Raw genomic sequence first — 13,249 nt, 5'->3', positions numbered from 1 at the left:
ACTGTTCTCTCCATAGATGAGATGCCACATGGACGCAATCGGAGGAGAGCGTGAAGGAGAAAGATGAACTAGCAGGATAGTGGCTGTCTATCGACCTTTCCCCTGAGAGGAGGTCGTATTCAGAGCAGTCTAAGTATCTGCTAATGACCTTTATGTCCTCGATACCGGAAAGACAAATGGGCATTTCTTAACATTAATAATGTAGAACACTAAGTTGCTTTTTTGGTTTCTTTTTAATGGGGGTTCTGTGCTTGTGAGCAATTGCGCATCAATACTTCATAGGAATGAGCCACCGTAATGGCTCATAGTAGTATTGGTGATTTTGATTTGCATCTGAAAAAAGCATCGGCCCCTATGAAGGGAATTTTCCCTAGTTGAAGCAAATGGATGAGGATTGCATTGCTTTGGACAAAGAGAAGCACGGTTTCAAAGATGGCTTTGTTGAGACTGGCTCCTCCTCTGACAGGGACTAATTGTCCCCAGTCGGTCAGTCTGTACCACAGTAGGGACCCGTGCCTCACAGAGAGAGTGATTAGAGACAATCTGTCATCCCATACGCCTTCTAATTACTGAGTCCAGATGACAGATGAATGAAATGTGCTTTGAGAGGATGGTCACATTAACACAGGGACCCCATGTGCTGTCTGTAGCGCTGTCTAGCGCTGTCTGTAGCGCTGTCTGTAGCGCTGTCTGTAGCGCTGTCTGTAGCGCTGTCTGTCTGTAGCGCTGTCTGTCTGTAGCGCTGTCTGTCTGTAGTGTTGTCTGTAGCGCTGTCTGAAGCGCTGTCTGTCTGTAGCGCTGTCTGTCTGTAGCGCTGTCTGTCTGTAGCGCTGTCTGTCTGTAGCGCTGTCTGTAGCGCTGTCTGTCCATGGAGTTCCTTTTTCGCCACTGCCTTGTTTCTTCCTGTATTTTCTGTCATCTGTCTCAATTTGGGAGTTTGAAACATTTGTGGATTGTAGCGTCTGGGAGTGGTTGCAGATGCGTAAAATAAATGGGTCATATCCTCCCCGTCTCACATAATTAGTAGATTGTTGTACAAAAGGCTGTTGTGCATGTTATTAACTAAGAATTTCACAGATTGCCTTTTATCTATCGTAAAAGCCGGCGTAAATAGCTTTGTTGCCTTTTGTTCTCATGTGGCCATAACAACCCTTATTTTCCCTCTTCAAAGAGAAAATATCTTATTACGGTGTTTGTCGATGCAGTTGATTGTTGGTTTTTGAAGACATCCAAAATCAGGTCGCTAGTCAGGAGTGCCACTTGGTTGAGAATGTTTCCTTCCGTGCTGGCTTAGTTAAGACACAGGAGACGGCACATCGTCAGATGCGCCTTCGTTTCGGTTGCGTGTTTCTGTCAAACAACAAACCAAGTGTATGTTTATCCTGCTTTCTGAGAGTGCAACAACTTTTGGTAAAAAAATAAATAATAATACAGAAAAAGAAGCTTCTGATGTTTATCCTCCATCAGTGTTTCATTTCAATTTACACCACGTCCAACCTGGGGCGATGTGACAGCGCTCTAGGTAGAGGCAGGATAGTGTTTTCATGGTAAATCCCTTTAATTTGTGTAAATTTGACTGAGAATGAAACTGCTGAATATAATTACACATGCAGCTCATTCTAAAACCCCTTGGGAGACATCTGAATGCTGAAACGCACAAGTCAAATGTAAACCTAAAAACTACATTGCTGCATTATAGTCTACAGGAAAGTTCGTTTTTTTAAACGAACATGAAACATACGAACATCTCAGGGGAAGAAGATTAGTGTTACCATGAGTGGGGCGTAATTAATTGCAAAATGTAAACAAACAGTGATGTGTAGAAGTCTTTGGCACCAAAGATTTTGTGAATATTGTCTTACATATATATTTTTTTGTCTTCTGTGTTTGTGCGGCAGTATAAAAGAGCAATTTTGCAAAAACTTTTGCACTGTGTATGTATGTTTAAGCATATTTTTTCAGGTGAGACAGGAGGGTGCAATTATTATGGTTATTGTTGGAACTTGTTAATTGGGAGATGTTAAAGTTAACTAAGTTTGCTGACAGGGACATTAAATCGACGTGGCGCATAGACTCCTGATAATTATTTACTGTTAATGAGCATTCACCCTGACTTGTCATTGCTACTTAGAATCGTTTCCAAATGACAGTCTCCAGATACGTTGCACAGAAGTGGCATATCTTCTTCTGTTGAGTATTGTCATTTAAAAGGCCATTCAATGCAAGGTTTTCTTTCATAGCCTGATTGAACTTGTCTTCATTAGCTGCATTGCGTTTGTTATAGTATTGCTGTGCCATCTGGGAATCCACAACTTGATTATCACAAGACTTCAATTTTATAGACAGGAATATAATTTGTAAATACAAAATTAGGTCGATAATACGAGGTCAGTTCTATAGATATTGTTCCCTGTAACAGCAAACTAGACAAATCGTTCTACAAGCTTGTAATCTGGATCTTAATGAGGTTCGTTCACCAATGATTCCCACCATAGAAAACTTCATTTACGTTCAAAGACTAAAACTTTATTAATAGTTTGGAAACGCACAAGTCGGCAGCCATCCCACATTGTTTGAACTTCAAGGCCATACGATGATTGTTCTAGGTGTAGAAAGATGAGATTTGCAGTTGACGGTGAGTTTTTCGAGAACTCCATGCCCAAACAGAAAATGCATGCTGGCCCTTAAACTTTTGTGGATCAGCGAGGTCTCCGGAAGAGACGGTTTGACGATGTATGTGCAGTATTTCTTGTGCATGTGCAATATTTCTCATACACACGTGTGGTACATCGTGTAAACATCCCTGGTGTTGTTGTTTCTGCCCTAGCAGTGACCATGCATTCAAATGGAATACATTGACTCCTGTAGGGGGCGAGGAAAATTTATTGACTGTGAGGGGAAAATTATAATTCCTTAAACATTCTATTGAGTCTGCCAAGTGACTGCTTTTACAATTTCTCGCTCCATCTGCCTCTTTCGCGGGCCAGATTAATTATGGCTAGTTGTGCCTGTGCATAATATTCATTGACCAAAGTGGCTTTTACAAATTACGTAAGGATTTCCTCAAAGGCATGCTGGCGTGCAGGGTGTGGAATATTTTGTGTTGTTTACCATAAAGATTGTGATTTATAGGTGTACTGTTCTGTAAATTCCATTACATGGTGCAGTAAGTACGAAACTATAGTAATGTGTTTCAACTGTGCTAAAAGTTTATACGGATAGAGGTTGTTTTGCATACAATAGAGCATGATCATTTAAACAGATGGCTAATTTTACCTGGACCTAATGTCGTGTCAAAATCGAGCAAAGACTACAGGCTATGTCCCCTATAAACAATAGTTTGAGTGTCCAGGCTTCTACACCACGCTTGTTGATGCAGGTCTCACATAGTTTGCGGTTAATAAGACGAGTTTTGGACAAGTATCGACGTCAGACATCCAATTAAAAGTCCGGCTACACTTCTATAATTCAGGCACTGCATTACTTGGAAAAGAGACATAAATCGTTAATCCTCGTGGATTGCAGGAGGTCCAGGAATGTAGGCTATTTTCAAAGTGCTCCTTAACGAACTTGCCCACGCCACGTCGGCTATCGCTGTGAGTTCGCCATTCAATGCTTTAACTGCTCATTAGCCGTCAATCAACCGTCCATTTTAACGACAAGACCGGGCTAGTTTTTCCCTGGTTCTCCACTGAGGCATGAGGCATTGAAACATCAGAGTTTTTCATGACAACCTGTGGATTTTCAAGCCGAGTTCCTAATGGCTGAATGTGACATTTACTGTTATTCTGAGCGTGTTTCGCAGGTCTGACAGTAAGGCAGAATACAGGGATCAGAATGACATGAAATATGTAATTGCTGACGTCAATGGCAAAAACGTAACTTTGTTGAAAAGTGAGGAGGAAGATGAGTAAAAAATCTGACCCAATTAGTGAAATCAGCACCAGACAATCAGTTTCCAATATGACACATTTTCAAGTCATAATGCTGAAGTTAAAATGACTTGACAGTTAAAATAATTATTTATTAGTAATGTATTATTTATCTGTTAATCATAAATCATTCAAAAACATAATTCAGAACCTCTGGCGATTGAGTGGGACCATTCTGGGTAACCTACCTATGTTGGCAAGACAACACTTAACACATTCTTAATGCCTGACATAAAGACTATCTAACACTTAGCCTACCTACATTAATGTTGTCAGGTTTCTTTAGAAATGTGTCAAATAAACACTTTTCCTTATGCTTCTCTTTCAGTGGATTGATAGACCCAAACGTCCTACGTACGTCAATGTAGCCTACCCAGAGGCATAGAGAGAAACAGGTGGCCATGGCTCTGAACATACCTTACCGCAACATGACGTAAACATTTAAACTTTTATCTTTTTTTGAGTCTTGTGTGCAAAAGTGTACCTTCATATTTCAACCTCCAGGGGGAGCAAAGCAGTCTTTCTGTGTTCTAGGTTTACGAAGTCAGGTGTACAACATGTGCCTTTTGTTTGACTCGACATGTTACAATTGCAAAAAAAAATTATGTGAGCTTTATTATTCATTGTATTGGTGGAAAATGAATACATTTCATGAGCCTACTGTGTAAACATTCAGGAAATTTACATTTCTCTTTAGCAAAGGGAACATTTACATGACAATTATTCTCATGCAGATGTATACTTGATATGATGAAAGTGTAATATATTCAAGAAATACATCTTTCATAAGTGATGAAGCAAAGCCACATCCTGTTTAGCAAGTCAAAAACTCTGTGTATACCTGTAGACCCTCACCCCCAAGCCTACCTGTAAGGATTCAAAATTGTACCTGTTGAAAATCCAAACAGGCGATCGATCCGTTGTGTCAAATCGTACCAGAGACTCTGGCTGTTTCTAATTTCGAGTGGACCTTTTGTCAGATTGTCCTGGTTCTCTCCGCGGGGCCGAACGATAATGAAGTGCTGGCTGCCATCTGTGCAGCTTGGGCAGAATCGAGCTAACAGCTCCGCGATGGATCAAGAGCTCATCACTTTTAACCCCGCGGGGAGATTGACAGTACCGTGCTGCCCTTTCAGTCTATCTGAGGACGAACTCCCGTTGTGTCGGTTTCCGAGTCCAGCAATAAAGCTGTAGTGAAGTGAATATTGCGAGAGGGATTTTACAGAAGACTAAATGAGATTACAAGAAGTCTGCCCCTCTGTGATAAGAAACACCCTCCTAGGTGTTCTTGTTGTTGCTGGAACCAAGAATAGCTAATTTTGATGTCTTCAATGGAGGGTTGCATTGTTTTAATGTTGTTTTACTAACCTTTAAGCAATAAGCTCTTAAAGATTCAGGTTTTAAGAGATTTTAGTATTGCTCATTAAATGACGGAGTTATTAGCTTGCGACCAGGTCAGTCAACTGGCATAGGGCTGCCTGGAAGGACTATTTAAGTGTATTTTTCATTAGGTGTCAGGTATATTTACCCTCTGGTATCTCTCCCAGTAAATACTGACGCTACCCCGGCACCAACAGGGGGGAATGTTGAAACCAGGCCATCTCTTCCCCTCTGGAGTCAACATCAGTCAAGACTCTTACGAGCATGCATGGGAGAGATTGTGGAGGGGGAGCAAGAGGGAGAGAGAGAGGGAGCGAGAGAGGGGGAGAGGGAGAGAGAGTGGGGTAGAGGGAGGGAGGGACAGAGACACAGGGAGAGAGAGACAGAGAGAGAGAGACACAGAGAGAGAGAGACACAGAGAGAGAGAGACACACAGAGAGAGAGACACAGAGAGAGAGAGACAGAGAGAGACACAGAGAGACACACAGAGAGAGAGACACACACAGAGAGAGAGAGAGAGAGAGAGAGAGAGAGAGAGAGAGAGAGAGAGAGAGAGAGAGAGAGAGAGAGAGAGAGAGAGAGAGAGAGAGAGAGAGAGAGACACACAGAGAGAGAGAGACACAGATAGACGGAGACACAGAGAGAGAGACAGAGATAGACACAGAGAGAGAAAGAGAAACCCTGCTTTAGGGTCCCGTGTCAAATCACAGAGCAGGAGACCCACAGGAGGGAATGAGGCAACTGTGAGTCACCCAGATGAATTCAACCCCCATTAATTTAAGAGATCTTCTCAGTAGTTTTGGCATGGCGTTATTTACCTTATATCCTTGGTTAAATGTTTCAGAGTGTTTTCGTAGCTAGAGAGAACCATTATCAACAGTTCAAAAGCTATTAAACTGCCCGTGTTCGTTATAGACAGTACAGATTTCTTCAAGGACAATTCACAGATAACAGACATAACAATGCAAGATTAATCAATTACAGGCTTCATTTAATGCGTTCTGATTGAATTGAAAAGGGCTCTCCTTATATGAATTAGCATTAATCATACGTAAAGGCTTGTCTCTTGTCCCTGAGGGGCTTGTTCTTGTCATGGATTTGCAATATGAATATTAATTTCATTATTTCAGGGGCAGTGTTTTTATCTAACCATCTAATGAATTACAACTTTATTGTATCGCTTTCTCAATATAATTTACCTCAGACAGGAAGACTTGGTGTGTGTGTCTTAATGTGACTCGCTAGGCTTGCTGTTGTTTTGCCAGTAAGCCACCAAAATCAGTTAATTATTTTAATGCATGCCCTTCATGGTTATGGTCAATTATTGAATGAGACTATTTAGAGATTAAATAATGACAGGAGACAGTATGTTATTGATGTCTTTGAGATGCCTTTTAAGAGTATTAAATTGACACCTGTCCACATTAGCCTGAAGTCACGGTTTAAGTAAACCGTGTCCACAGTTTTTCAAAATGCAGTGTTTAATGCTGTTTCTAATTAAACAGATTTTGCAAATTCCAAATGGGGACTTTTTACTGGGTAATAGTTAATACCCAATCAGGGCCATACATGAACTGTAGCGTCCAAATGGATCAAAGCATCGGATCTGCAGGTCAGCTTGCAATTATCCCAAAGGCAGCCCAGTCTTGTATTCCTGTGTCTGGGTCTCTGTTCTTCCTATCTTCCCAGTATACCTGGGACCCAAGTAACTCCATTTCTACAGTCAACTCTAAATTAAATTACTTGACTGAAGTAAGATATCCCATCCATTCTAAACTCTTTCAGACCACGTTTCTTTGTCCGTGTTCAGACTTAATTGAAAATGAAATCGAATGTATTATGATTTCCCACCAACCTCAAATGTATTTATTTATTCCTGTCAACCTACATGAACCAATTTTTTTTTCTTCTTCTAGTTTTGTGAATTTATGAAACAAATGCAAATATCAAATTTTTATGACCTTTTTATGACGAATCCTAGGGGACAAAATGTGGAAGGGTGACCTGAAAACTTTCCAAACTGTGTGACTTTTTGTCCCCTGTGAAGAATGTGACACAAACATGATAAAAACACCCATGTACACACACAGCAAACTCATCCTACACACACAGTACACGTTAAACCGTGCATGCACACAAACACACACAGACACATCAACCATCCTCAGGTACTCTCAGTCTCCAGACAGTCATCTCCACCGCCTCTTCAGCACAGTCAGTGTCCACTTAAAGGTCAAAGGTCAACTTGACCACTTTCACGTTTGTCATTATTGTTGAAATTTACCGAGGTGAGATTGTTTTGACTGCCTCTGAAAACGTATTTTCTACCATGAACAAAGTCGGCTATTTAGATATTCTGTTAGGTTATATAGCAGCGTGCTGGAATGCTTTTTCCTATGCACTTGACAGTAGACAGTAGTGTTATACTGTTAAGTCACCAGTGTGTGTGTGTGTGTGTGTGTGTGTCCAGGGTTAGGCGGTGTATGTGTGTGTGGTAAACCTTCCGGATTATGAAGTGAGAATACAAACATTCCTTAATAGTATGAGGCAGAACGTTTGTGTCGAGTTAATTCTTCTCCCAAAAAACAGAATATTAATTTGATCCTTAATGTCAGGCCCTCTTCGTGTAAATAATTGTTTGGAGCGTAGAAATATGCCTAGCATATGGACAGTTCTGCCTCTGGCCTATTTATGAGTGTAATTTTCTTTCAACTAGTTCCCTTTACACTGTATCCACAGAGGAGAACTCGCATCCCTCCGAGAAAAACGATTTCCCAAGGTGCACCTCTTCCCTTTCTTTCCCTTGGGCGTAAACCGAGTTTGAAAGTGCTTCAACAAACTTTGTTTCACATCATCTTAACCTGAGTTCTTCTTGGGACTGTGTAATTGGGTTGGGAAAAGTTTTGCAAGCCCCGTGGCACGTACGAAATGGCCCTGTTTCAAAACGGCCCGGTCCAATTTTTGCACCGTTTGGATGAATTGATGTTGACTCCATTGTATTGCCACCTGTGATAGACACAGAAGATTGCTCTGATGACGTTTTCTCTCGTTAGTTGTGCTGCAGGGAAAGTGACTGAAATCATGTTTAGAATAATCTGTTTTTTTTATACATTTAAGGCTTCTGTATACACATTTTGTGATTCCACATCTTTCAAATTAACAACTTAACTACCTAAATGACTGAATTAAGTGACTAACACAGTACAGATGGGTTGATTCTCAAGAATTAAATTGTTCCAGTATAATTCAATAATGCAGTACAAGGCTGAATGTTAAAGAATAATTTCCTGACGTTATTTTATAAGGCTGATTGGATAATATAATGACGTTGTCTAACAGTAGGTTTCACAAAGAAACATCTCCCTCGACGATCTTCTGTTTCTGAGTGAAAACTAAAAATAACGATGCAGTTGAACTAGCCTGACTGAGATCGACAAGACAAAATGAAAGAAGTTTCTGTTTGACAAGAAGGAAAGAGTTTGGCAAATAATCCCAAACTACGAGCCTTGCAAGACCCCAAAATTGCAGGATGTCAATCTTGTGAAAACAGATTGCTTTCCTTTTGTCTGCAACATATTAAATGACCCTAAAGCTAACTTTACAAGTTGATTATACTGACCCAGAAAGTAATCCGAGTATAAACGCTATGTAAATAACTATATCCAAAATTGATTTGAGAATTGCTTTTTTAAATGTGTAATCAGTTTACCATTATAATTGCTTCATCAGTTTCTCCAAACAGACCTGTAATCATTTCTTTCTGTGTTTTGTTTGTCTGAGCCTATGCCGTATTAAAGACTAAAAAGGTTAATTAAGGTGTGTTTAAACATCAACTATGTTTATGTTCACATCATTGCTATCGACTTGGCTATCGATTTTGTCTGGATGAGGAACGATGTCGTAAACATTAACGTCATATTGTGTAGCTCTGGAATTACAGTCTCTACTCTCAAGCAATTCATGTTTTACTTATAATCTAAAACGTCTGACATTTAGTGATTTATGAAATAAGAGCTGTTTGAGTTTAAGTGTAGACAAATAACCAGGCTGTGTTATTTTCAGTAATAGTCAACAACAGTTAAACAACATATTAAAACACTAACTGCAGTCCAGTACGTATTATGAAGGCATCAATATGTTTTCCATATCAGTATTGGTTGTCATATAGATGGTACAGTACACAATTAAAGAAACAACCTTACTTCAGGTCCATGGTGCTACACGCAAAAACAAAGACATGCATGAGACTACATGTATTTCTGAATTACATAGACTTAAATAACACCTGAGTATATCGATGCAAACATGTGCAACAGGACAAACAAACACTGCAAAAAGATAGTGTAAACATAACATGCTATGACAGGATTCGGCAAATAAGCTTAGACCATATAAGGACAGCAGTTAATGAGGTAGCAGCAAAGTATTGCGGTAGCCTTAGCAGATATTTATACACACTATAAAATGAAGAATTGAAACAACCAAATGAATTGGAGGAATATTTATTTTTCACTGGCATCTACAATAAGGACCTATACACATTATACCAAATGGACAGATGTTGTTATGTTGCATTAATGATATTATTAGAAGGATTTATAATTAGGTTAAATGTTTACAAGAAGCCAGAAGGAGTGACGTATTCATAACAGCTTTGGTTGATTTGTTGCGTTAATTACTGTTTTCACATTTTTTCTCACATAAGAACTAGCTACAATGATATATTTGTAGCAAATGCGAAGGAGGTTGAAAATCTTGCAATCCTCCAGATTGTTTTATGACTTGTCAACAGTTCCTATACTGTGATTTAAACCCTTGTTCATCCATTACCAAGCATTCAAAGAAGATGCTCTGAACAGTTGAATAATGCATTTTCAAGTATTTGTCTCTCGTAAAACGTAGTCAAACATTCAACAGTGACCTTTTGGTTGCTAGATATAGACATGGCCTACATCAGGGCTCTCCAATTCCGGTCCTCGAGGGCCACTGTCCTGCATGTTTTAGATGTTTCCCTACTCCAGCACACCGTTTCAAATGAATGGGTCGTTATCAAGCTCTGTGGAAGCCAGGTAATGACCATTCATTTGAATCAGGTGTGCTGGAGCAGGGAAACATCTAAAACATGCAGGACAGCGGCCCTCGAGGACCGGAATCTGAGAGTCCTGGCCTCTACATCCTTCAGCGAACACATCAGAGACGCAATACAAGATAAACCTTCAGGGATTAAAGTCAGAAAGTTATTTGAGTTCTGCACCTCGTGGAACCTGCCGCTTCGAATCTTCATCGCTGTGATGGGTCCTGAGTGTTCTGCAGCCCTCATGAATAACTGATCTCAACGCCTAAAACGCAGTCTCTGAAGAGCATAACGTGTTGGTGAACACGACGATCCCTTCCTGTTTGAGGACTGGCTAGCTACGCTAACGGAGGAGCTCCAGCCTAAATCATCCAAGTGTTTTCTTTTTCTTTTTTTATTGTTCAAAATGCCTGATGAATCTGTCACTGTACATCATTTACACAATTTTACAATGTGACTATGAAACGAAAAGACGCTATCTTTTTTTTTAAAGATTGGTTGGACCAGACTTTATCAGTAACAGGGCTGTCACAGTTAGTGTAGACGTGCAAATACGCAGCATATTGTACAAGTGACAGACACGGTTTGGACAAGATGGGAAGGTGAAGAAACCATTATTCTTGTGGTCAGGACTTTATGGCTCAGTAAAAAAAAAAACTAATAGTTCTACCTTTTAGTTCACCTTCTATTCAACTTCATCTAACCTTGGTTTCCATGTCTACAGTTAAGCATTCAGTTTCCATGTACAAAAAGTCACAGCGTTTCATTTTAAAGTTTGATTATTGATGTTATGTAGTGAGATATGAGGCATTAAATACAAAGGTGATACATCTGAATGAATAGAGCAAAAGGTTTATAGAGTCTTTTCACTTTGGCCCAACCTAACCTTAACAAAAAGCTATCTGTTTTTGTGACATTTTGCTGAGCAGCTAAATGTACTGTCTGTTAAATTTACACTCTTGTACAGATCCACAACACCTCCAACATGAGCGATGTTTTAGACTTGAGTAACATCTAAGAACACATTTAGACTCATTTACCATTCTCACAGATGTGTAATAAAAGGATTGCATCTCAAATATTACCGTATCTCGCTGGATTTAAATACATCGTAACCTTTTTTATTTCAAGGTCGCTCACTCAATTATCTCAAAACGACTCATTGGATAACGTTCTCATAATGTTCCCAAGCATTTAAGAAATCAAATGTAAGGATTTTATGGTAATTTCTACATCAGTCATATCATCTTGGTTTGAAGAGGCCAGTGAAGACTGAACATGACCGTTTCAAGAAAACCCAGTAGGGCAGTGGATGGGACTTCAATGTCACCTTGTAATTTATCCATTGAGCAAAACATCCCATTCACCAGTGGCACTCTCATCTGATACTGTTCAACGGAATAATCTGTCAGCCTTGTCAAATTACCAATGTGTTTCTGGAGACAGTGGCTTACTGCTCCAAGTTCTCGAGTCTGCTCATTAAAAGGCACATCGAGAGAATGTCACAGCACAACCAAAATTCCATTCTGGAAGGTATTCTGAAGTAGCCCTGCACACAATACAATACCCCCCACCACACACACCAGCTCGCACACGCACACTGAACAGAATTTTTGACCAATAGCCGACAGCCTCCGCCAATGGGAGCAGGGACAAGGCGGGTCCTCCCTCTCTCTCTCTCTCTCCCTCTCTCTCTCTCTCTCTCTCTCTCTCTCTCTCTCTCTCTCGCTCTCTCTCTCCCAGTTCACAGTATTCTTGGAGCCTGTGTGAGAGACAGCATGAGAGGGAGACAGAATACTGAATGAGGACTCGCGTTGCATACAGCCTCAACTTGCACTGGATTTAAATAACCTTCAGCGACAAACAGGATTCGGGAGAACGGGGTAGAGCAGGCTTAGAAAAGAGAGAAGGAAAAAAAAAGAAGAAAGAAAATTAAAACACTACCCTGCATTAAGAGTTTTATTTTTGTATGTTCATTTCAGAAAGACATAATCAGAGGATAAAGAAGTACTCATCCTTATCGGTCTAAGCATCAACAACCACAGTCGGAAGAATGTACAATCCTGTGTGTTTTCTTATCCTGTCGTGGGTCTTTGCCCTGCTTCTGTTCCCAGGTAAGCCCCCCCGCCCCCTCCTCCTCATTACTGCTGATGCTGCGAAGTAGAGCACATATTACAGCCAGAGTCTGGACAGAGCAACGTGCGCTGTGCTTTGATTTCCATCCTTGTCGTTTATCTCTAACCTCCCTCCCTCCATCCATCCCTCTTGGATGGACGTGGTTAGGCACCTCATAGAAAAAGTTGGTCTGGGCATTATGGACTCTGACATGTTGGTCTTTAACGAGTGAGTCCCCGATGTAAAGAAGGACAACTTGCTTCCGGTGTTTTTGAGGCAGACGGAGTCTGACAGAGCAACAGGGACTGCACACTGTTAGGGACTTTACTGAGAGGTTGACTAAACATCGGAGGGAGGGGGAAGTTACATCGGTCTGTCCTGATATGCTGGGTTTGCTGTTATAAGGTTTAATTTGGAGCTTGTCAGTTAGATTGTTCTATTTATTTCGAAGCATATCAGTTCAATTGTTATAACGATGAAGTTGAATCGTGTCGGTTAAATCGGTATTATAATGTTTACGTTTGAACATGTCAGTTAAATTGTAAACTGTCAACCCCGTAGGTTATTTTAAATCACGTTCGCTTGAATTAACATAGATTATTCTGATATTTCATGAAATTGTCAATTGTAGCTGTACTCAGGGGTAGTGGTCCTGTCCAGGTTCTGGTTTCAAGGGTTAGACTACTTGTGTCAATTTTAGCCTGAGATTTTGACTGTGTTTATGAGGGACATGGATATATCAATCAAG

General features: G+C 40.3%; 1 protein-coding gene across 2 annotated transcripts in view; it reads left to right on the top strand.

The window, feature by feature from the left end:
* The first annotated feature begins 2,554 nt into the window (after window positions 1–2,554).
* Window positions 2,555–13,249, top strand: part of opcml (opioid binding protein/cell adhesion molecule-like) — a 136,409-nt gene continuing 125,714 nt past the window's right edge. Inside the window, exons 1-3 of one of the 2 annotated variants that reach the window (XM_047043376.1) lie at window positions 2,555–2,635; window positions 4,261–4,365; window positions 12,369–12,500. In XM_047043376.1, coding sequence (XP_046899332.1) covers window positions 12,440–12,500 — 61 coding nt within the window. In that variant the 5' untranslated portion in view covers window positions 2,555–2,635; window positions 4,261–4,365; window positions 12,369–12,439. Of the gene's footprint in view, window positions 2,636–3,103; window positions 3,167–4,260; window positions 4,366–12,368; window positions 12,501–13,249 lie in introns of those variants that run through there. The other variant, XM_047043377.1, reaches the window with a different exon arrangement.

The sequence above is a fragment of the Hypomesus transpacificus genome, chromosome 20 (assembly GCF_021917145.1).
Source record: "Hypomesus transpacificus isolate Combined female chromosome 20, fHypTra1, whole genome shotgun sequence".
Lineage (NCBI taxonomy): Eukaryota > Metazoa > Chordata > Actinopteri > Osmeriformes > Osmeridae > Hypomesus > Hypomesus transpacificus.
The sequence above is the reverse complement of the archived record's forward strand: the minus strand, read 5'-3'. Positions and strand labels throughout refer to the sequence as shown.